The following is a 25,994-nucleotide window of genomic DNA, read 5'->3' on the forward strand; positions in this document are numbered from 1 at the left end:
TCAAAATATTTTCATGTGTTTATTTTAAAAATAATTAAATTTTGTGAAGTCTCCAAATGAATTAAAAAGAACAATTCCCTTCAAAGTGACTTATACATACACATAAATTTGTTAAAACATTGAAAGAAAATCTACTAGCACACTCCAAATTTCTTTGGGTACGGTATTTTCACCACATGTTATGGCATAATTATTGCTCCTTTGACCCCAAATGTTCAGTGTATTTCATTATCCATGTATGTGTATATTTGAATTTTAGGTGATGTTGAAAACAAAATAATTTATCTCAAATTGACAAATAAAACAGTGCAAATGATATAGATAAGATATGGCAAAGTATTATTCTTCATGTTATAAAATTTAAATTTGAAGGAGACAATGACAGTCAAAGTACAATAAACTGACTTTTCTTTGAAACAAAGTTCTGATGTGTAGCATGTCCAAAAAGCTTTAATGACTTAAAATTGTACTAACACTTTTGGAGCACTATATATAAAGGTCAAGAGATTAATCAGGTCCTAAAGACTAATTACATACTCTCCCATTATTTTTTCACCTTAGAGTATATATTTGTGTATAATTCACATTACAAACTCCTAAGGCAGAGGTTGCATTTATTTTAAAGGACAGTCCAAATTTTAAAAGATAATACAAGATGAACAAAAATATTTGTTTTTCATTAAGTTATACTCATCAAAGACTGTTAAAGTACTAACTTACACTTTTCTTTAAACTTTCACAATGACCTCAGGTATTTTCTACTGTCTAGGACATAAAGGTAAATGTTTTAATTTACCTGTTAAAGATCCCAATTAGACATAAATCAAGCTGATAGTCAAATCTACTAAATATTCTTAATAAATAACTGCATTATAGAAGTTTCTTAGTTTTGATATGCAAGTTTTAGTTTGTTCTACTATCCAATTCATTTTTTTAATTTGAGAAACAAATTGGGAGGTCTGACTAGTTTGAAAATTAAATTGATATAATCAATTTTTGCTTCAAATATAATGAGTAATTTTAATTCTTTCAAAATTAGAATATATGAACATTAAATAAATTGAAGAAACAATGGCTCCAACCGTGGTACATTATTACTCTTTAATAACACATCAACTGATATACATACATCATTTTTAAGTCGATGTCAATCATTGTTGTCCTTCAGCAATAAATATGAGTCTTAATGAGCTTTTTCCAAAAATGCTTTGCAGCACCTCATACATTGTTCATACACAGTCTCAAAGTCAGAGTCATTTCCCTAAAAACATAAAAGAAAAAGGATAACTGTTTAAAGTACAAAGTTGTCGCTTAACAGGGTAAAATAAAAATAAAATAAAATAAAATAAAAAATTTTAAAGCATGATTGTTTCCCTAAAACCCAGAAAAAGAAAAATTAAAGTTAGGAAGTACAAATGGTACTTACATAATAAGGATCTTCAATAATAAGTTGTTTTTGTGGATCATAGCTTCCAAGAAGTTCAATTTTAGCTTTGCTGTTTTTAACTTGATTAACCTTCCTATTCAAATCTCTGTAAAATTAAAACATAAACTTGAATTTTTAAACCTATAGTTTCAAGTTAAATGTGCCTAAATGCTAGAGCTGTGTTCACATCAAAATTCAAAGTAGTTTTTAAAGCAAACACTTAAAACTGTAAAAATCTCTAAAAGAAATATACCAGCTGCTGTATAACCTGTGATGCTTTATTATATTCTTACTATTAGTCTATGTAAAAAAGAGATTCTACATAAAACAAAAAAAAAATCTGACCTTTAAGAACAAAACTTGGCAATGATATTCAATAAAGATGGAAAGGCACAAACTATTCTCCCTTTCCTTTGTATCAAACATGATGAAACAATGAGAAAGCACATTTCAGAGAGAAGCAATTTCAAAAGATGTTAAAAGGTCCACTGATTTGGCTTCTTGCTTCAAAATTCTATTAACTAAAGCATCCAATATAAGTGTTTATCATCCTATTTTTTAAAATATTTTTTAAAAACAATCCCCATTTATAATTCTTCTCCACTTTTTTATCTATCCTGCTTAGGCAATCCTCCCTAATCTGTCTCATATTATGCATCTCTGTGTCTCTGAATCTCTCTACTATGACATTTTTCCATTTGTCTAGGACTTGTCTAATTAGGATACTTTTATCCCAGAGTATAACCTATTAAAAACTGGGCTAATCATTTCAGCCAACTAAATATCCATTCACCCCCCCCCCATATCCTGTTTTTCTATGCAATAATCTACAGTTCTAGTCTCAGCTTTGTTTTACTCTTTTCTTTTCTTTGTTTGGAATACAATATGTGATAAAAGTCATGATAATTCTTTTCCATGACTCTTGAACCTATCTATACCTTCTTTTCCATTACTCAGGAGGTCCCATTTCAATAATGTTCTAGCCTAGCTAAAGAAATTGCAGCAACCATCTCTTGATTTTTGCATCAACTACAAACTCTCCAGCTTAATTATACATTCCCTCAAACTATTCTTTAACACATGTTACAATGTGTATTTAAGGAGGAAATTTGGACCTATTTCAGCATACTCAGGCACCATTACTTCAATTCTTTTACTGTATTTAAAAAATTTTTAATAATGTAAATAAGTTAAAACTTATTATCTGGAAAACTCAGTTTTAACTTGTTCAGTTTCTTTTTGGAAAGCAAATTAGTAACTCCTTGAATGAACTGTATCACAAAAGTTAAGTTTTTTCTAAATAAGTTGAAACTATAGTTGATAATAAAGTCTAGTTTATAATATTTTTCTTTTTAATAATATTGAGTAGTTTAAATATAGCAGGAAAAGGCATCACTATACTGAATATAGCAAATTGCCTTTTAAAAAAATTGTCCACTAAATATTTTCCTTGCTGAAGAATTCTGAGAATTGAATATGGAGTTTGAGGCCCACAGATAAAATGCCAGTTTAATAATCTACTAGCTGTGTAATGTTATCAGTTTCTGAAGGTCTTGGTTTCTTCATTTCTGAAATAAAAGGATTTGACTGCATGACTTCTACTATCTCTTCCATTTCATGACCTTTTAGAAATGTTTCACTTTTCTCTAATTCTCCTTTCTAGCTTAACATACACTTACTCATCTTTTTTTATTATAAGTATGACCATCTACTTTTAGTTATTTTCTTCTAGAATGTTTTTCATTCATCCCAATTAGATACTACTTATTTACTTAAACATATATATGCCCTATGTAGTAGGATGAGAAGCAATTCAGTATATTTAGTTCTCATTTTAATCATTTTCCTTTCCAGTGAAATAATGAAATCTTTCCCCTTTCAAACTGTAAAATATTTGCCATTTATTTAAAATCACTTCACTTTCCTGAAGATCTTAATAACCTCAAAGATATTTTTGAGAACACCGATGTGTTCCACATATTGAAACAAAAAGACAAAATAGTCATGTTCATTTTAAAGCAACTATGAAAAAGAGAAAAAACAATTTCTACCTGTAGTGATTAACTAGAGGCAGAGTAAGTGACACTTTCAGTTTTACAATATGATCTTAAAAGAAAATAAAATTTAAAAGTAAAAGAGATAAACCTTTTGGTTTGCCCTGTTGCTTTTCGATATCTATGACTGAGTGATTACATGTAACAAACTTCCCCCTACAAAAAACACTTGAAATCATATCGGTAAGTTTTTTCTTACCTATCACATAGAAGAGTTTTGGGACCAAGTCTCAATGCAAAAGAAGTATGTACATTTAGAGATTGATAGCTAATAGCTAATATTACATACTACTTATTATGCATTAAGTTACTGTACACGCTTTACAAATATCATCATTTGATCAATATGATCACCACTACCCTAGGAGACAAGTGTTACTATTATTCTCCTTTTATATATGAAGAAACTGAGACAGAGGTCAAGTGATTTGCCCAAGGTCACACAACCAGTGTCTGAAGCCAGATCTGAACTCAGATGTTCTTGACTCATAGTACTTAGTTCTGACACAGACACAAAACTATTTTAAAAAATTAATATATCTAATATAAAATTGTTATCAGAAACATTTAGTTTTACATAGAAAAATTTTACATTGTCATACTGTAACTGATACCTTTAAAGATTTGTATAAAATAGCCAAGAATAAACTTGGTATTTTATAATAATAAGGGCAATATTTACAGTAAATTCACAAATACACTCAACATTTTAGAATGTGTGCACATAATTCTCTGTACTGAATTCATTGGTGTTGGAACTCTTGATGTAGTAGATAATCTCCAAAAGTTGCTATGACTAGGAAATTCATTAACCCACAGTAAATCTGATGATAAGCTTTTCTAAACTTAGTGATACTTAGAATGAGAGATAGTCACCATGGCCATTCCTTTTTTTTTTTTTAATTAAATCCTTACCTTCTGTCTTAGAATTGATATGAAGTATCAGTTCTAAGCCACTTGCTCAGGCTCACAGCTAGGATGTGTCTAAGGCTAAATTTGAACCCAGAAACCCCATTTCTAGGTCTAGCTCACTATCTACTGAGCCACCTAGCTGTACCTACCAAGTCATTCTTAAAGCTTTTCCAACTTAATAGGATCTTAGTAGGATCTTCCATAGCTTTGTGTTTGATTCCATAGTTTATGAGAACAGTTATCTCCACATTAAAGTGAAAAATAATATTATGAATTCTATGGAAGCTCTATTTGCATATACAAATGCATCCATCCTTAAAAAACTTTCCTTTGATCCAACCATCCCTGCTAACATATATAATCCAACATCTGTCCTCTCCTTCTTGGCTAATCTTTCTGAGAAAGTCATTTAGACCAGGTGCCTCCACTTTATGAGTTTTTATTTGCTTCTATATCTGCTATACTCTGGATTCTTACCTCATCATTCAATTGAAGTGGTTTTCTCTTAAGTTATCAAAGGCATGTTCTCATAGTCCTCATCATTCTTGACTTTCCTAAATCATTTGACATTGCTAATCACCCACTCCTCTGGATCCTCTAGATTCTTGTGATAAGTTTTCTCTTGGTCCAAGAGATGCATATTCAGGCCAATTATACTCACACCACATTCAATCTGTTGTCAAATCTTGCCATTTTTACCTTTACAACATCTTACAAACACAGCCCCTTTCTCTCCAATTACTTGGCCCCATCTTACTGTAGGCCCTAGACAGTTCTTGCTTAGTTAATAAAAAGTCTCCTAACGGGTGGCCCTTTCTCAAGTACCTATTTATTCCAAACCATTTTGTACCTGGCTGTTAAAGTGACTATCTCACCACCACCTTCTTATAGTCAATAAACTCCTATGATCACCTACTTCCCACCAGTGACAAAAATACTTTAGTATTTAATCCTTTCACAACCTGATCTCATCTGACCCTTCCACTGTTCTTATACTTCAGTACCCCTCCATGAACTTCATGATCAAGCTACAGAGTCTTATTTGCTACTTCTCACATGTCACTCTCTAAATTCCAACTCCCTATTTACCCTGGCTGACCCCATGACTGAAATCTTCTCTCAACTCATCTAATTCTGAGTGTCCTTGGCTTTCTTCAAAACTCAGTTCAAATCTCATTTCCATGTGGCCTTTCTTATTATTACCCATAGTTAATGCCTTCCCATATCAGATTAACTAACCTATACTTCGTGTATATAACTTGCATGTATCTTTTTCTTTTTGTTTGCTTCCTTGATTAGAATGTGTATGGGAACTGTTTTTGTCTTTCTTGCATATCCAGCTCTTTGCATACTGCCAGGGATATAATAAAGGCTTAATAAATGTCTACTGATTAAATGACATGAAGAAACTTCTGAAATATAATTATTCATGACTCAAATATTCTTTTAAATTTCTTAATTTTACTGTGCTTGTGTCCATACCTTCTCCACAGGTAAATACCAAATACCTTCAACTGGGAAAAGCACAAATGTTTTATACCCAAAGCAGAGCTTGTCTTGCTTGTTAATGAATTATTTACCGGATTCTAAGATAATTCAATTGAACTAAAAGTCAGTTCTATGTGTAGTGGGCTAGAATCATGGGGAAGAATAACACAAATGTATATAAAAATTATTGACAATATCATTGTTCTCAAAGAGTTTATAATGCCTAAAAGGAAAAGATGTGCACAGATAAAAAAAAACTAAAATAAAAAGCTGAGTAAGATTAGTTGCCAAAATGACTAATAACCCACAAGAATTCAGAAAAATATGATATTAGCATGTATTGGAGTAGTTAAGGTTTTATAAAGAAGATAAAACTTAAGACATCAAAAGAAGGCTAAAACATTGGAATGTAAGTGAAAATGTATCAGCATTAGAAAATTACAGAATAGTAGATGTAATTATATATTTAAAAGTTCTTTTATTTCATTAATGTAAATATTCTCCTTATGAGAAAATGCTGAGTTCTGTTAAAATGATTCACTACCTGGTAGCCAATGGTGATGAGCCACATCTAACTTAGCTAGGTTGACCCTAAGACCAGAATCTTGAGTCTTAACTATCCAACCTAGAATAACCAATAAATTGAATAAGATGTAATTTAAGGTTAATAGAAATGAAAAAATTTGGAGATGATAGTTCAAAAATATAATGGTTAAAACTTAAGAAAAAAAGAATATTTTCATTTCTGCTATAAATATTAAACTGTACGGCTACGATGTTTTAACTACAAAATGTTCATAAACAGCATCAATGTTATAAAAATTCAATTTAATATTTCAAGAGAGATTTCAACAGTTCTGCTCCCTCTACCTTAAATGTTAAAAAATAAAAGATCTAATTTTTATAAAAGCAATTGTTGGCGTGGTGATATAATCAGTGTAGTGGTAAAGATTTTAAGATTGTCTCAATGTTCATTCTTTAACACAAAACCCTAAAGTAAACGCAGCTGTCAAATTTCTTTTTATCAATTAAGACAAACTTAAATCATGTTACAAAATGGGTAAGGGGGGAGGGAGGGAAATTACAATGCCCATGACTCATTATATCAACATTATGCAACCTCAATACATAGAGAATAAATCTTATTATATAAAGCAGTGTAACACAACCTGCCTTTCTTCAAATTAAATCAGACTAATTGAACTTTTCCTTATCTTAAGCATGCATCTTCTTGTAAATATGCCTATCTGCCAATTGTGAGTTACTCTGAGGTTGTTAAAATTTGAAAATAATACTCTGTACTCTGAAAATAATACTCTGTACTCTGATTCCCTTGTAACACCCCATCTTACAGAAAACAAAGATCTTAAGTCACTCCTGACAGTGTACCATCTGACCTATTTACTAGTGTTAAACATAGATAGAACAACTTTTTAAATATTATTGTTACAAAACATAATTACCTCAGATTGCTGTCATCCATACAGAGTATATAATCAAAGGTGAGGAAATCATCTTTGGTAATCTAGAATTGAATAAAAAGTCAAAAACACAACATTTAACAACAACATTTATCTGGTGGTCTTGCTCCTCAGTACACAAATTGTCATCTACATGAATTACTCATTAACATAGTCATTTATAACTCTTTCAGAAACCAGAGCACAATCAATGAAAGGGACCCAAAAGAATTTGTGAAATATATCATTTTTTTCCTTGAGCATTATGAAGTCTGCTATTTATTGTGGAGTTCTAAAGTGGTATTACAAGTATTAAAACATTATATTTCCGAAATGAAGGCTATTATTTTTTTTTTAATTTTAGCTTCTTAGTAATTAATTCAATTCAGCCAATCAGTGGACATTCCAGGAATACAAAAAAATGAAATAATTTCTGACTTCAAGATATTTATATTCTGCTGGGGTAGAAAAAATATTTACACAGATAAATAAATGCAAATATATACAAAGGAACACTGCTATGGTAATCAAGAAAGAGTTGGTTTAAAAAGTGGCACCTGAGCTATGTTAATATAAGGCAAAGATCAAGAGGGAGTAGATTCCAGACATGAGTGGCCTACCTGTGCAAAACTCAGAGATGAGAGAAAGATTGTTGTAAATAATGAATAGTAGACAAGTTAAACTGAACAAGTGTTTGATGGGCAGTAATAAGAAATAAGACTCATAATGTATTGGAAGCTATTATTCAAAGATTTTACATTTTATCTTCCACTTAGGAACATGTGAAGAGTAGAGTAGTCAATTACAGATTTTTGAGTAGAGGAGCCTATTATACATTGCATGATGGTAGGACTGTTTTACTTTCATCTTAGAATTCCTGGGTATATATTTGGGGAAACTAGCCCATGAGACTAGTAAGCTTCAAATAAGGCTGAAAAAAGCACTCTACATTTCATTAGAGTTCCACTCTAGCTAAGATCAGAAAAGTTAAGTACTAGCCCAGGATCAAAGTTTACTTGTTTCTATGGAATTTTTAAATAGTACCTATCAAATATGATGACAAATTAAATACTCAAAAACTTTCTTAAAAACATCAGGAAAGAATGGAATGAGAAAATCAACAAAGGACAACCTGAAAGAAAGGATGCAAGGATTTATTAAAAAAAAAGGGGGAATGGGGGGAGAAATAAGTGGAAACACAGAGCTAAAATGGCAGGCAAAGTCTTGTTAATTAGACCAAAACCCAAAAAGAATTCCTGGAATATTTAAAGAAAGAGATAAGTATAGAGGAAAATTTGGAGAAAGAAATGAGATGAAAGAAAATTATAAAAAAGAGAATTAATAAGTTGATAAAAAGAGTTTATCTTTCTCTCTCTCATACACACACTATATTGAAGAAAATTATAACGCTATAAAAATCAGAAATCGCCTAGTGGTAAAAGCAGAGAAATTCACTGAAGAAAACTGGCCTAATAGTAAAAGAGACACAATAATTCACTGAAGAAAACAGAATTGATCAAATGGAAGAGCTAGAAAAGATCACTGAAGAAAATAATTTCTTAAAAATTAGAACAGGGCAAGTAGAAGCTAAGAAAGCCAAGAGACATTAAGAAAAAAAATTACAGCAAAAGCCAAAAGAATGAAAAAATGTTAATTATTTCATAGGAAAAGCAACTGACCTAGAAAATAAATCAAGAAAAGACAATTTAAGAATTATTGGATTACCTGAAAGTTATAAGATTAAAAAAGCACCTAAACATCATATTTCAAGAAATTATCATGCAAAACTGACCTGATAGCCTAGAATCAAAAAATAAAACAGAAATTGAGAGAATCAACTGGTCAACTCCTTAAAGAGATCCCAAATAGAAAACTCACAGGAATATTACAACCAAATTCTAGAGCTCCTAAATCAAGGAAAAAATATTACAAGTAACCAGAAAGAACTAAAATACTATAGATTCATGTTCAAAATCACACAAGATTTAACAACTTTAACATTAAAGGAGTAGAGGGCTTGAAGTATAATTAAAAGAGACAATCAGGGAAACTACATTTTGCTAAAAGTTTCCATAGACGACAAAGCAGTATCAAAAAAATTTACATCAAGCTTCTCTGCTGAAGGTCTATTTCACAAGTTATTCCCCAAATGACAAATGGCCAAAGGATATGAACAAGCAATGTTAAGATGAAGAAGTCAAAGACATCAATAATCACAAAAAAGTTCTAAATCACCACTGATTAGAGAAATGCAAAATGCAAAACAAGTTTGAGGTACCACCTCATATCTGTCAGATTGGCCACTATGGCAGTCAAGAAAAAGTGGTAAATATTGGAGAGGATGTGGCAAAATTGGGACACTAATGCATTATTGGTAGAGTTGTGAACTGATTCAACCATTCTGGAGGGCAATCCAAAAGGCTATAAACTGTGCATACCCTTTGATCCAGTAATGTCACTATTAGGACTATATGCCAGAGATAATAAAAAAAAGGAAAGGACCTACTTGTACAAAAATATTTGTAGCAACTCTTTTTGTTGTGGCAAAGAGGTAGAAATTGAGGGGATGTCCATCAACTGGGGAATGGCTAGACAAATTGTAGTATATATTGGTAATAGAATACTATTGTGCTTTAAGAAATGATAAGCAAGGTGACTTCAGAAAGAGCTGCAAAGATCTGCAGAAATTAATACAGAGTGAAATAAGAACAGGGAGAACACTATACATATTAACAGCAATACTGGATGATGATTATCTGTGAAAACTTAGCTACTCTCAGCAATGCAATGATCTGGGTCAATCCTGAAAGACTTATGATGGGGAACACTATCCACCTCCTGTTGGAGTTGTCTTTCACATCAATGTTTAGTTTGGATTTTTGATTATGTATGACTTTGCTCTACAACAATGACCTATATGTAAGTGTTTTGCATGACAATAAAAATGGGGAAAACATTAAAATGTAAATACAAAAAAGGCCTATCTTTCAAATATACAGCCAACTGGGTCAAATTTAAGATCTATTCTACAATTGAAAAATAGTCAAAGGACATTAACAGGCAGTTTTCTGAAAAACAAATGAAAGGTATCTATAGTTATATGAAAAAATGGTCTAAATCACTATTGGAGTAATACAAACTAGAACATCTATGAGGTACCACCTCAGACACATCAAAAATGACAAACACTGGAGGAATGAGGTAAAATAATTACACTGATAAATTATTGTGGAGTTGTGAACTGGTCCAAACACTCTGGAGAACAATTTGGAAACACTTAAAAGGCTATAAAACCTATGTACCCTTTGACCCAGCAATACTACTACGAGGTCTATATCCCAAAGAGATCAAAAGACTTGTATGTCTTTAACACTTTAAGAGTTGATAAAGAATTGGAAAGACATAATGAGGATGGTTTCTGGAAGAAACATGGCAATACTTAGGTGAACTGATTGATACAAACTAAAGTGAGCAAAATCAGGAGACTATTATGCACAGCAACACTGTAATGATTTCAACTGTGAAAAACTTGGCTTCTTTGATCAATATAATGATCCAAGGCAATTTCAAAGAACTCATGATGGAAAAAATGTCACTTACCTAGAGGAAGAGAACGAATGAATTCTGAGGACAAAATGAAATATCTAATTTGTTTTCTTTAAATATTTGATCTCATGTCTAATGCAACTTTAAGAAAGTCTTTACAGATATTTACTCTATACAATAATTAATATATATACCAGTGATGGCAAACCTTTTAGAGATTACATGCTTCAGACCATGTGCCACACCCTCCCCTGCCCATGCTGGTACGCTGGGCCTCAGGGGGAAGGAGAAAGTGCTCTCATTGAGCTGGTAGACAGAGGAAGGTGAAGTAAAGGTCTTCAGCATGGGTGGAGAGAGGGAGGGGAGGAAGTGCTCCTTCTGAACTGCTGGGCAGAGAGGCAGATAATGTGAAAAAATGTCCTCAGGCTCTCAGGCTTGGTGGAGAGGAGGAAGGGAGCAGCTAGAGTCTTTCTGACTTTTTAGCAATGAACTGTGTGCCCTCTTTGGCATGTGTGAAATAGGTTCACCATCATGGATAGACTAAACTAACAAAGGCAGAAGACCTACTACTATTCAATGCAAAAAAAATTATGAAATTCATGACTCCCATCTGTAAAACTTTATTTTATTTAAAAAGGCAGATAATACTCATTTTAAAGGCATAAGACAAAACAATATGCCAAAATGAGTTAAGAAAATATAATTGTTGGCAATTATTATTTATGAATAATAAGAACTTTCCCATCTTTTGTAAGATTTAATAACCATTTTTTAATGTGAATTGCTTTTATGGATGCTCTCTCTTAAGAAATCAGAAAACATGAAATCAAAAAATATGCTACAGAACATGGAGTGCTGGCAGAAAGATGTCAAGAAGCACTCTTCCATAGGGCAAACTCCCCACAACTAAAGTGGCATTAGCTATACAATGGCAGAGAATTCTGTACTTGTTTTTAGCTATTCAGGCAAATTTGTATCTCTAATCTTTGTAGTTTTTCTTTTTTCTTTGATGAATCAAATGGGCATTACTACCTAAACATTTTGATTCTCTTCTTCCCTTTCAGTAGTGAAGATAATTTCATAATTGTCCACTATAATGTTCATTAGTCTGACACATAATAGGCACCTAATAAATGTAGATGATTGATTTCTCATACTCTATTTTGCTAAGAGGGAATATAAGGATATTCAAAATAAAACTATGTTCAATAAAGTTTTTTTCTACTAAACATGCTGAGTAGGATTTAAAATTTCTACAAAATGTCACCTTCATTACCTGACATCATCATTTTTAAGGTTCAGTTTGTATCAAACAAGCAGCTCGAAGGCTGAAACAAAAGGCTACTTTTAATTGATTCTTTGTATAATGAAACTATATACACAATGAAAATTTAGAGACTCATATATTGGTATGTATAAGTGTGATCCTGGTTTCTATTTAAGAATTTTCCACAATTAGTGCTGAACTTATGAGTAAGTGATAAGAGACTTCTAAAACACAAACAATACATAATTTATGGTTTACCTAATATTTATGCACTTTATATAGTAAATATTATTGAAAACAAATAACCAGATCATATAATTGTCACAAAAGCTATATTTACTCTATGGTTTTATTTAAAGTTAAATGGACTTCAAATAATGTATGACTTTGAATGAACATTATGCAACATCTGCAAATAGATAGCAAGCCACACTGAAAAGTAACAAGATCTTTTCTACCTGTCTTGCTTTATGAGATGTATTAATGTCATGATTTCTTAGGCAGTTTTTAGCTCTTGCATCTGGGGAACGCCCCACATTCCAGTCAGAGACAGCAGCACTGTCAGTAATCCACTGTAACACAAAACATATGCATAGGCATTTTGAATGAAGTTAAGGTACAGTACCTGCCTGGCAATATGATTCATGGTAATGCCATGTTTCTTCATGCAATTCTGCCCTCGATAATCAGGAGGGTTTCCTATTTCATATGTAGATGTTGCTGCACTGTCTATGCTCCACTACAGGAGAGAAAAAAAAATTAAAACAAAAAAAATTTCATATTTTCCTCCCCACAAAGATATATGGGATGACAAATGAAAGATACTCAAAGGTACTATTAGCAAACTTACCTTATCTGAAATATTTTGATCAGCTACAAGTTTTCTAAAAACTGCTTCTGCTATAGGTGAGCGACAAATATTACCTTTAAAAACAAAAAGACAGGATGAAAATGATTTAGAGGTATGTTAAATCTAAGCAGCCCTTAGTAGTATAATTCCTTACAAGGAATTCCTAGAAACCAGGTTATAAAAATGAGCAAGAGTTTTTGTGGGGTTTAAACAAATCAAGCATGTAATGCATTTTGCAAAGCTTAAAATACTCTATATGAATGTCTATTGTTATCTTTCCATTCCAAAAGTTATACCTGGAGATTATCTAACAATTTGTCATCATAAATTATATCACATCAACTAAGTTACAATGATGAATCAATCAGTTTCATAGAATTTTAAAGCTAGCAAAAGCCTTTAGATATCATCTAGTAACAAATATCCAACTTTTTGGTTTCCTGATACTTTTGTGCTTTTAAAAATTCCTGAGGAAAAAGATCATATGGCTACTTAGTGCCTGAGCCAGAATTAGAATCCAGCTCTCAACTCCTAATGATTATTTCGCTCTACCACATAAATCCATTACTACTGTCAAATACCATAATAATCCTGGAAAATCCTACATTTACATGTTATTGGCTTAGTTTTTTGGTTAAAATTCTACCCACACTGGAAAAACTATCACTTAAGTGAATCCATTAGCACTGAAGCCACACGTTAAAGAATAAGAGTTAGGATTTCTAAGTTCTTTGCCCATCCCCTCACCCCAGAAACATGTATAGTTACCCCACTGTGTTCTTTTCAGGTTACAAGTGTCTGTATAATCTACACCTCTCTAGTTTGGTTCTCCCTTCTTTTGATGATTAAATCAAATGGAATTTTATTTTGTTTTGCAAATGCCAGCTCTTCTTCAGGAGTAATTCTCAGACTAATTCCCAGGCTATACTTCAAAATTCTCCACTTATCTTCTATTAGTTTTTCAAATTGTAGAGCATTGATTGCCCCCTAAGAAAAAAAAAAGGGTACACAGCCCATTGTAGGGAGTAGTGCAAATAAATTTTCAAAATTATTTGATGTTTTGCTAAAAATCTCACAAACATAGAGATGTTTTAAAATAAAGTTCAAATAAGCAAGATTAATACACAAGTCCAACTGGGATGAATGCAAAACAGTTTAAGACAGTATCTATGAGATCAATTTTTAAATTATGCATGCCAGTAAAATCAGTAACAAACTGATCATTTTGACTTGCTGCATTTAAACATGAGTAAATTCAAAATTAGACAATCTTTGGAAATTAAAAGTTCCAGGATCACAGACTTTTGTTAGAAGACTACAGAAATCATTTAGTCTAATCTCATTATTTTATAGATGAAGAAACAGAGATTCAGGAGAGGTTAAGTGATTGTCTAGTAATCAGAGGCAGAGAAAAGATTCCAATAAAAGCCTCTCTGATTATAAATCCAGCACTCTTTCCCCCCCAACACCAATCTACCTCTTATATCTATTATATTCCTTAATGTCAATTTATTGTTATGCATAGTAAATAACTTGGTTAAAAAAGAAATAACTGGTACTTTAAAAAAAATTAAGAATTGTCATAATCATCTGAAAATGTCATGGACTAAATTTAAAATGATAATCAATGAAACTACCAATCATTTTAATAACATGAACTGTCAAATGTTTAGTGCTCTAGGTTTTTAAAAAGGAAAAATTATATTCTTTTGCCATGGATAAATACATGAGTTTGAAAGGGAAAAAAACCACTTAAAAGATAAAATGTAATAAAGTGTAAACAAAGACAACCCAGTTTAAGTAGTGAAAATACAGAAACAAATAAAGTACATATACACAAAATGTAATCCATTATATTTATAACTAGTATTCTTAAATGCCATTACTGAGAGGAAATGCTACTGATTTCTTTGCATAAATGCTTTAGGTGTAGACAGAATGAAATCTAATCAACTGAAATCTTAACTGGTTACCTGCAAAATATTTGGCAACACAGGAGAATTTGAAAAAAAAAAAATTGGTTTTTGCAAAAGCAAACTTTTTTCAAAATCAGTTCTGTGATACCAAAAAGTCTGCTCTGTGTCAAACTGTAAATTATAAAATGTAATGATAAAAAATCTATACATTTGTGCCACCTGAAGTCACTGATAATGAAATAAAGGGTGTTTTTTTCAAATCATGCAGCTCTGCATGGTTCCATATGTAGATAATACAGTAGCAATGAGAACTGTCCATGTCTTTACGATTTTTGTTATCTATTAGCTGAGAAAATACAATCTTACAATTTTGCAGAGGAAGGAGACTAAGTTACAGGTATAGTTAAAGAGCATTACTGGATTTTACAGACACACACAGAGTATTAAAATTAATGCTTGGGAAGATTGGGTCCTTTCCAAAACTAATGATGATAGTGTCACATAAAGAGAAAAATTCTTAAAAACTAATGCTTTTTACTTTTAATTAAAAAAAAAAACAACCTTTGTTATTACATATCCTAACATTCCTTTACAACACTTAAGTAATCTGAATCACACCCTGGGATTTAATCTTACAGGTAGGTTTTTTTGTTTTGTTTTGTTTTGCTTTTTAGTCTATTTTCACTTTTTCCTCTGGTGGGATAGAAAGCATTGGTGAGGTTCCAGTGTAGAGGCTCCTTCTGAAGGCTTTCCCCCCAAGCTTTCATCATTTGGCTTATAAAAGCAAACTTACACAGACAACCCCATCCCAATGAAACACAGACATAAAAATACATAAGCCCCAATTAGAACCAAACAAAACACCCTCCCTTCTTTCTCTGAATGTCTGTTTCTGTCTGTCTGTCACACACACACAGACACTCACACTCACACACTCTCACTCACACACACACACACACACACACACACACACACACACACACACACACACACACACACACACACACACACACACACTTCTCTGCTTCTCTCACTAGCCTAAAAGGGACCTGATGGAGGGAGATAGGACCAGTCTGATCTCTCACAATCACCCTTATTCATTCATTCATTCATTCCATCATGTGTCACAGACTACCAAACCTGGAGAATGGATGGAAACTCATGATGCCTCCTTTCCCTCAGGAACCCAGAGCCCCTGACTGCCCCCACCCTCCCAGTATCCAAGGTCCCAGACTGAGGGGCTCACACTGTACAATGGGGATTGGGACCCTACCCTAACCCTCTCCCTTCCCAGGGGCAGTTCTTGAGTCTCCCCGGGGTTGTATCCTTGCTGCCCCCTCTCCCCCCAGGCCTTTCGCTCTACTACTAGGTCCTGGCAGAAATTAGCTCACTATTCTGGTCTAGCAAGATATGGCCATGGCCCAGGATTGGGATGCACTTTACATAAAGTGTTCTATCATCTGGAACTCAAAATTAATGCTTTTTTTATAAAAGTGAAAATATATACATATATATATATATATATATATATGTATGTATGTATGTATGTATGTATATGTGGAAAAACTCATAAGAATAAGAGATATTCTCTAACTGGAAAATTGTCAAAGACTAGTTCCAAGATAAAAATATTAAAATTTTAAAAATTCAAAATCACTAGAGAAATACAAATGAAAGCAATTTTAAGTTTCATCACATATTCAAGAGACTGACAAAGATGACAAGAATATAAGGGGAAGACAAAGGAGGACAGGAAGAAGTGATGAATTTAGGGGGAAAATTATAAATTCACTTTTGGATAAACTGAGTTTAAGATGTGTGCTTGGACAGCCAGTTCAAAATATCTGAAACATAACTAGAGATTGGATACTAGAGGTCAGCAGAGGTGTAAGGACTGATTAAGTATATTTTGTAACATGAGCAGAGAGATGATAATTAAATCCATAGAAACTTAAAAGATCACCAAGTGAAATAGCTGAGAGGAAGAAGAGAAGGTCCAGGACATTCATGTTTAGTGGGAGTGACCTGAATGAGTAAAAAAACCTACAAGGAAAAACATCCTGACAGAAGGAGAACCAGAATGGGGTGGTGTCCTAAAAACCCACAGAGAACATGGTAGAGAATAAGAAGGTAAACAACAGAGGTTGAGAAGAATGAGGGTTAGGAAAAGCCTTTTGGATTTGCAATTAGAAAATCATTGCTAACCTGGGAAAGTAATTTAGGTGGAATAAGAGACCAGAATTCAAATTATAATAGATTAAGAAGTGAGAGGAGATAAAGTAGAGGAAAGGAAAATGACAAATTTAGAAACTAAGAGAAAACAGGCATGTGGATAGTGACATTGTGAATTGGTACAGCCATGTTGGTGGAACTGTGAATTGGCACAGCCTTTTTGGAAAGTAATCTGGAATTTTATCCAAAAAATTATTCAACTGTGAATACCATTTGACTTAATGATACTACTAATAGGCTATTACCCAAAAAGTATTTGAAGAAAAAAAAGCTTTCATTTATATGAACATATTTTACTTGATCTTTCTTTCTCTGTTGGTAAAGACCAGGGAACTAAGGACATACCTTTCATTTGAGAAATGGTTGAATAAATTAAGGCACATGAATGTAATGGAATACTATTGTGCTATAATTGAGCATTTCAGAGATAATCTGAGAAAATGTGAATGAACTGGTTCTGAGTGAATATAGTAGAACGAAAACTTATACTTTAAGGACAAATGTAAAAACTAACAATTTTCAAAGACTTAAGAGCTGTGATCAATGTAATGATCCACCACAATTCAAGAAGCCTAATGAATATTACAAGAGAGAAATGAAGGACCAAATAGGGAGAATATAGCATGACTTTAAGCAAGGTCAATATGAGAATTTGTTTTTCTTAACTGCCTGTTATGGGGACATTATTTTTCCTTTTTCCTACAAGTAGAAGTCAGGGTAGGACAAGAAGATGAAGGAGGAAAATGTTGTTCAGTCATGCCCAACTCTGGTTCTATTTGGGGTTTTCTTGGCAAAGACTCTGGAATGGTTTATCACTTTCTTCTCCAATTAATTTTATAGTTGAGGAAACTGAGGCAAACAGGGTTAAGTGACTTGCCCAGGTTCACCCAGCTAGTCAGTATTTCAGGTCCAATCCAATTTTAATTCTAGAAGATGAGTCTTCCTTATTTCAGGTCTGGCACGCTATCCACTGTACCAGCCAGCAGCTTGATTAAAAAAAAAAAAAGATGTAATTAAAAAGAGGAATAAGTCAATTTTGTACTTTATTAAGTCTCCAGAGAACTGTCTAGAAAATAATGATAAAAATGCCAACCTTATTGACTTGCTTAAAGTGTCAGAAGAGCTGAGAAATGAAGAATTAACAGAAATGCATGATTCTCTCTACAAGCTGAGGTTACAGCTCCTTCGGAAGGCCCCGCCAATATTGAACTTTTTTTTCTAATCAAAAAAATATTAATTAATTTATTTAGAATATCTTTCCATGGTTACATGATTCACATTTTTCCCATCCTTCCCTCTTCCCTCCCAGAGCTAACAAGCAATTCCATTAGGTTTAAAACCTATTTCCATATTATTCATATCTGCAAAAGAGTGGCCTTTTAAAGCTAAAATCCCAGTCACATCCCCTTTGAACCATGTGATTGATCCTATGTTTTTCTTTTGCATCTCTACTCCTACAGTTCTTTCTCTGGATGTGGACAACATTCCTTCTCATAAGTTCCTCTGGATTGTCTTGGGTCATTGCATTGCTGCTAGTAGAAAAGTCTATTACATTGGATTGTGCCACAGTGTATCAGTGTCTGTATACAATGTTCTCCTGGTTCTGCTCCTTTCACTCTTCATCAATTCCTGGAGATCTTTCCAGTTCACAAAGAAATCCTCCAGTTCATCATTCCTTCAGCACAATAGTATTCCATCACCATCAGATACCACAATTTATTGTCATTCCCCAACTGATGGACACTCCTCATTTTCTAATTTTTAACCACCACAAAGAGTGCATAGACACCATGTTTTTATAAAACAGAAATATTTCAAAGTGTCTTATGCTGTTCCTTGTCATCTTTAATAGAAACAATGATTTTGCACAAAACTGGTATTCAATAAGTGACTAATTAATTTAACTAATAATGACTGAGCCATAAGTTATTCCATTATTCTACAATATCTGATGCTCACAAGCACTTGAAGTACACAAGAGGAGAGTTTAGGAACTTCCATCAGATTCCATTAAAAAAACACGTATTAAGTGCCTATGGACTGTGTTGGAGGAAATATAATATTCAGACACAAGACCAAGTTTTTAACCTCATGGAGCTTACATGTCTAATGCAGTTATCTCCAAACTTTTTTTGGTCATGAGGCCCTATACACAATACTAACAATCACATTATTTTAAAAACACATGCCCATTATCAACCAAATTGCCTACTATGAGTCAAGAAATGATTTTTCTGTGTAATAAACCCATTTTTAATGTTAAAACCTACTCATCATCAATCTATCAAACAATCTATCTTACCTACCCCAGGGGAGTATTAGAAAAGTGCTTTGTACTCATAAAAATGATATACCTGGTAAATAAATTTATGGATTGGTGATCTCATTAGTGTGGTCACTTCTTTTTTAACTGAGATAACAGCTTATCTATGCCTTCTATCTGTGCAATTCTTGTCTCTCTTTATCCATAAATTCACAAAATTTTACCCAACAAACTAAATACTTTCTAGATCCTTTTTTATTTCATGATTATTAGGGAAAGTTACATTTTAAATTCCTTGTTCCCTTTGTACATAGTAAAGATTTGGGGCTGCAAAAGACCTTCAAAATCATCTGGTCAACCCCCCTTTCATTTATAGACCAGTAAACTGAAGCCCATAGGTCAAGTGATTTAACCAAGGTCACACAGCTGATAAGTATGGGATTAAATATATAAATAAATAAGGATTAATTACTAGGTCCTTTGATTCCACACTGTAGGTCTTCCCACTATTTTATGTTTCTATTAAGAGTTCTCTGATTCCTCAGTAGTCATAATCTTTGCTGCTCTAATTTTGCATATTATCTGCAAAATTGCATATTATAATAAACTGTATATGTCCCACCCCAATTCCTTTGAGCAAACTATTCATAACGGGATGCTCTCTCAACTTAGTGCTGCTTCTTAGAATGTCGAGCTCCTTTACAAGCTCAAGTCAAGTTGTCACCTCCTTTATAAGACCCTTTCAGATTCCTCCAGGTGTTAGTATTCTCTTCTCTATATTGTTTTATTTTCTACTTATTTTCATGTGAAGAGCAGGGATTCTTCAGTTTTGTCGCAACTTCTCAGGATATTTTTAAATGCATAAAATATAATGCATGCACTAACAAAAAACAATTTTAACTAAAATACAGTTACAATAGAGATTCCAGGTTAAGAACTCCTGCCCTATAACCTAGTACAAAGTCTGACATATGGCATATATTTTAAAATTAGTTGAATTGAAATGCATCATTGCTTTGCTAGTCTGCACAAAGCAGTTACTACAGTAAAGGTCTGTTAATTGGATGATTACAAGTAGAAGAAAGAACCACTTCACTGGATTATTTATTCTTGATGGAAAATCGGGTCATAGAGGAGACTAGCTCTTGCATAATGTGGAAGCAAAACTGGTATATTATAGAAACCATAGAGGTAGAAGACCTATGGGGAGCTATTAAAGTTTTCTCCTGGAAGTTGACTGACTTACTGATTTTTTTCCCTATTAAACATTTCCTTTAAAAAAATTGCAAAGAATCTCCACACTGTCTGAAATTCAATTAAAAAAAAATAAAAGCAAATATTTAGTTTTCTCTAAAGAAAGTATTGGCATCTCTATTTCTGACATAGTATATTCTATTACTATGAACGAGTCAAGGGTTTCATAAACTAACTTATGTGTACTTGATGAAGATGAAAAATTTTTCAGTTAATTAGCTGATAACTCTTCTGTCTTACAAGTTTATTCATAATCTCTTCTCAAAAAAGAGAAATGATTTTATAGGAATGGAATAGGTTTATGTAAATGTTTAAAAGAAAAAAATTTGTAAAGAATTCTTAATTTGGTAGTCCATGAAGAAAATTGTGTGTATATTATATATGTATGTGTATACACATATATGTATATATGTGTACTATGCATCGTCTGAGAAGGAGCTTATTGGCTTCACTGCCTGCAAAAAGGGTCAATAAAGCAAAAAACCTCTGTACTAAAGAACCTTCAACTACAGCAGTGCAGCTTCTATTCAAAATATTAGGAGGCAGCAAGGTGGCTTATTGGATAATCAGGCTTGGAGATGGAAAGTCATAGGTTCTAATCTGTCCTCAAAATGTCCTAGCTGTGTAACCCTGGGCAAGTCACTTAACCCCCATTGCCTAGTCCTTATTGCTCTTCTGCCTGAGGACCAATCCACAGCCCCGATTCTTAAGGATTAAAAAAAAAAAGTAATTATTCTATGTAAAAGATCAAGGCTCTGCTTTTCATCTGAAATTGAGTTTTTTAAAATTCACATTAATTAAAAATACAGTATATAATACTTTAGCTTTCACTAGGCTAACATCACTAAAGACTTCCTAAATAGGAGGACAGTATAGACAGCACATGTCAGTGACTTAGTTCAAGACAGGGTTCTATTACAAAGGGTCTGTGACTTTGACCAAATTAATTAACTTCTCTGAACCTCCAGTCTCCTCAAAACTGCCCTAAACCCTCTTCTCTTTTCCCATTACAATACCTCATGTGATACCATTGGCTCCTATGAGCATAATTACTATCGTTAAGCAAATAATTCTCAAATCTATATATCCAGTCTGAGTCTCTCTACTGAGCTGCTATCCCAAATTATGAACTGCATTTGGTACATCTCAAAACTGTGAATTTTCAGAGGCTTTATAAACTCCACATGTCCAAAGCAGAACTCATTAACTTTTCTCCCAAAATCCTTCTTTCTTCCAAACTTGCCTATTACTATCCAAGGCAACGCTATTCTTACAATCATCCACATTCACACATCTATGACTTCTCTCTATTCAAACCACATAGCCAGATTTTTTCTTTGTTTCCTTTCTTGACTACCATTTCTTGGTATATATTCTTGTTATATATCCTGGACTTTTTACTCTCATTCACTATTACATATCTAGTCCATTTGCTAGTCTCCTTTCTATCTTGTCAACATCTCTTCTTCTCTGCTCTTACAATCATCACTCCCACCCCACCACCCCCAGTTCTCAGCTATCATGGCCTCTTGCAAGGACAATTTTTAATACCTTTCACATTGGTTTCCCTACCTCAAGTATCTTCCTATTTCAAACCATACTCCTATGAGCTGTCAGATTTTCCTTAAAGTAACATAATTAAAATTATTTTGAGACTGATTTAGAGTAATAGCAGTTTACTGATTAGGCTACCATTGTAACCAAAATAGTTCATAGGGCCCCTTAAATGACCAAAGACCCCCCCAAAACTCTTTAATATAGACAGATCAATAATAAACTCTATGGTATCAGTTTATTATTCAGGCCCTCCCTTGAACATCCCTCAACATTTCTAACTGTTAAAATAGTCAATAGAGAGAATCCATCAAATTCTCAGCCTTCCTTACACAAGTCACACAGGTAGGAAGAGAGTCATTGGTTGGATTAGTTGGATTCTGTTAAAATGGAAACATTCCTGAGGATTTCAAAGAAAAAAGGAAATGTAAAATGTGTAGACTGGATAGTGTCTATGATTCAAAACTCAGGCATATCAATTCTATACTGACTGAGGCCTTTCTGATCCAGGGCCTTGATGTAGGAATTAATATAGTAGATGAAAAATAAATTCTCAGTCAGGTCAATTTCTTCATCCTCCTGCACACATACACTCATTAACATCAGTGGCTCCTTATTACCAATAGGATTCAATATATCTTCTTTTGGGCATTTAAGGTGCTTCACAACACCTTATTAGTCTTTTGACACTTTACTCTCTCCCATGTATTCTGACTTGGCCACAAAACTCCCATATCTCCAGCTCTGTACCTTTGCATTGGCTGTCCTCCATTAATGGAATGCTTTCTCCTTACCTCTGCTTCTTAATTTCTCCAAATTCAACTCCTGAGAATACTTTCTGAAGGAGACCTTTACTGATCCTCTCAGCTCCTAGTGCCTTCCTATCTTTGATTACCTTCATCTATCCACTGCCTGTGTCATTCTCTCTCATGTCTATTATGCGTTTAATATTAACTGGTTACCTGGTTATTCACATGCTGTCTCATCCACTAGAATATGAACTTCTTTGAGGGCAGGAACTGTTGTTTTGTTTTGTTTTTATCTTTAGCACTTACTAGCAGTGAAAGTGTTTAATAAATATCTGATGAATGTTTATTAACTGACAATAAGAAGTAGTACAATGTGGTGTAAATAAATTCAAGTCCTGGTTTTGTTATTAATGTGTGAACTTGATCAAATTGATTAACTTCTTTGAAGTTTTAGTCTACCTTAAAAATGGGTTTATTCTTATTTGTACAACTTTTTCCACAAGTATAAAGGGAATATAACACTTTATAAAGCATTATAATTATCTTTAGATACTCTTATGTACTCTAAAATGCTCTGAAATGGCAATACTCTCAACATTTTTCTAAAATGGTTCAATGTGTAAATTCACCTCTGTTCTTCAAGATAAGACACTGGGAAGACCAAAACCAGGGTCAGTTTATATCCCAGATCAAAGATATCTCTGTAGTTTAGAAAGTAAGAGCTGCCTTTTTTTTTTGATTGGCATTTATCTTACACAAACAGAAGAACATGTAATATTCTTTCCAGACTAAAGTACTTGCTGGAACCAAAAAAGTAATACACTCAAGTGAAGTGAATGATTTAATCAGTAGTCTTAATCTTTAAAATAACAACAATTTGATAACATCTTATCTACTACCCTCTGGCTCTATTTTCTTCAGGAGATGCTTTAAAGAATTCTTTGGATTTTTTTTAAAGACCCCACAACACAGTGGCATAAGAAACATGGGTTATTATTTAACAATAACCACAAAATGAGGCAAGGCAAAAAGAGAGAAAATAAAATATCTTGCCACTGTAATAGCAAAGCTGTCTCTTTTCCTATGGAGAAAGAGGAAAAAATAATGGACTTGAAATTACGCTGACCAGGTTGTAATTCTACTTTAGGTATAGACTCTGGCCTTGGACACCTCAACAAAAATTGCAAAGAAAAATTAATAATCTTTATCTTCAAGAAGCTTACATGGGAAAGAAAGATACATTAAGTACTAAAATAAATAAATACAAAGCATAAGAGTGCAATTCAAGAAAGCATACCAACTACTAAAATCAGGCCAGACATGTAAAAGCTTTCCTTTAAAGGAAGGTGCCGATTCTAAAATGGTGATGAAGATCACCTGTGAAAATACTTGTGAAGGTATCTTTTGGAATGTCGCTTACTGGAAAAATGTAGGTTAATTTACTTAAGTGAGAGAGGGGGCATAGAGAGGGAGAAATAGGGGAGAAAAAGGAGGGAGAGGAGGGGGGGGAATGGAAAATAATATGAAAACAGAACGGGTACACTGGGCAATGGAAGGCTTTGGATGCTGTGCTGAGAATTAATTTTCACCCAGGAGCAATAGAGAAATTGAAGATTTCTCAGCCTGGTCAGATCTGCGTTGGGCGAGTCATTGAATTTCTCTGCGCCTGTATCTTCATCTGTAAAGGGAGATGAGACCCTGTACTGCTTGCTTATAGGTCATTTTGAGGATCTACATCGGATAATGGAAATTAAATCGTCAGCCTTCAAAGCACTATATAGCCATACTTAATATGACCAAAATAAGCCTCAACAGCTAGAAAGAGAAAGGAATAAGGATCAAAGAGAAGGACAGTAGTAGGGGTATATAGGTAGGAGATGAGGGACCATGCCGCCACGGGCAGAAGACGGAGTGGGAGGATGGCGAGGATTGCTCATTCTCTAGACCTGTCTCCGACCTCAAGGTTCCAGGATATGGAGACTCTAGAGACACCTTCCTTCTCATCCAGAGGAACCCAAATATGAAACGGGGAAAGGGAGGTTGGATAGTCAGCACTTTCTTACCCAGGCAGACGAACAGCACAGACCTGGTCCCCTCTGCGGCCATTTTTCTTTCTTACTGCAGAACTTCCCGACTTCCGGTTCACTAAACGGAACCGGCTTCAAGAATACGGAGCATGCGCAGTGCCTAGGAAGGAGGGACGATGTTTCAGGCTCCTCCCAGATGGAGATGCCGAGGTTGCCCATTGGTCCGAGTTTTCCCTCCGGACCCGGGGAGGAAGCGTGAGAGATAGGGAGGATCAACCCAGTCCCTTGCTGCACTGGGTATATCTCGTGTCTTCTGTGAACGAATCGCGGCACATCTCGTGACTTCTGTGAACGAATCGCTGCACTTACCGTTCTCTGCCTAATGCAGATCTTATTCAGACGCCGAAGTTGGCTCTTCCTTTGGACCTCCTGGGGAGATGTCTAGGGAAGTTCTTTGCGTAGCGGTTGTTTGCCTAGAGGAGAATGGAGCAGTTCACGCTGGAGGAGAAGCACATGCAGGGCACTGTTCCTTAATTTTAACTGCCGCTCTGGGCAAGCCAGTCAGATATCATCACTCGACTGAATCTGCACTTTCTAAATCACAATGCTTTTATTGCCAAATTAATTGCCTCTCAGCCTTGAGCACCTATCTGTGCCAAGCTAATACAGGCTATACTATGCTGCACAAAGAGGATACAAAAGGGAGCTAAAAACAGTCCTTGTCCAAAAGGAGTTTACAATCCAGCGGGGGAAACAACATGCAAATACTTACAAACAGGGCATATACTGGATGAATTGGAAATAATTAGAAGACTGCACTAGAATTAAAAGAAGTTAGAAAGACTTTCTGAAGAAGATGGGATTTTAATTGGGGGGGGGGGTTGAAGGAATCACAGGGAGGCAGAGATAAGGAGGGAAAGCATCCTCAGAATTAGAGACTGCCAGAAAAAGGGTCTGAAGCCAGAAAGATATAATGTAGAGTTGGAATGAAACTTA

The 25,994-nt window shown here is 33.8% G+C and overlaps 1 protein-coding gene across 2 annotated transcripts; it reads right to left on the reverse strand.

Moving 5' to 3' along the window:
- On the reverse strand, window positions 1-25,237 carry ACP1 (acid phosphatase 1). Of its 2 annotated transcripts, none has more exons than XM_007476207.3 (6): window positions 25,035-25,237; window positions 13,004-13,077; window positions 12,612-12,725; window positions 7,344-7,405; window positions 1,427-1,532; window positions 1-1,261 (listed from the first exon to the last, which is right to left on the reverse strand). In XM_007476207.3, the coding sequence occupies exons 1-6, from the start codon at window positions 25,075-25,077 to the stop codon at window positions 1,184-1,186; spliced, it is 477 nt and encodes a 158-aa protein (XP_007476269.1). In that variant the 5' UTR covers window positions 25,078-25,237; the 3' UTR covers window positions 1-1,183. The 2 variants fall into 2 exon arrangements, with proteins under 2 accessions (XP_007476269.1, XP_003339753.2); XM_003339705.4 differs by lacking the exon at window positions 12,612-12,725 and adding an exon at window positions 12,779-12,892 and having other exon boundaries at window positions 25,035-25,174.
- Window positions 25,238-25,994: the final 757 nt, after the last annotated feature.

Source organism: Monodelphis domestica, chromosome 1 (assembly GCF_027887165.1).
Source record: "Monodelphis domestica isolate mMonDom1 chromosome 1, mMonDom1.pri, whole genome shotgun sequence".
Lineage (NCBI taxonomy): Eukaryota > Metazoa > Chordata > Mammalia > Didelphimorphia > Didelphidae > Monodelphis > Monodelphis domestica.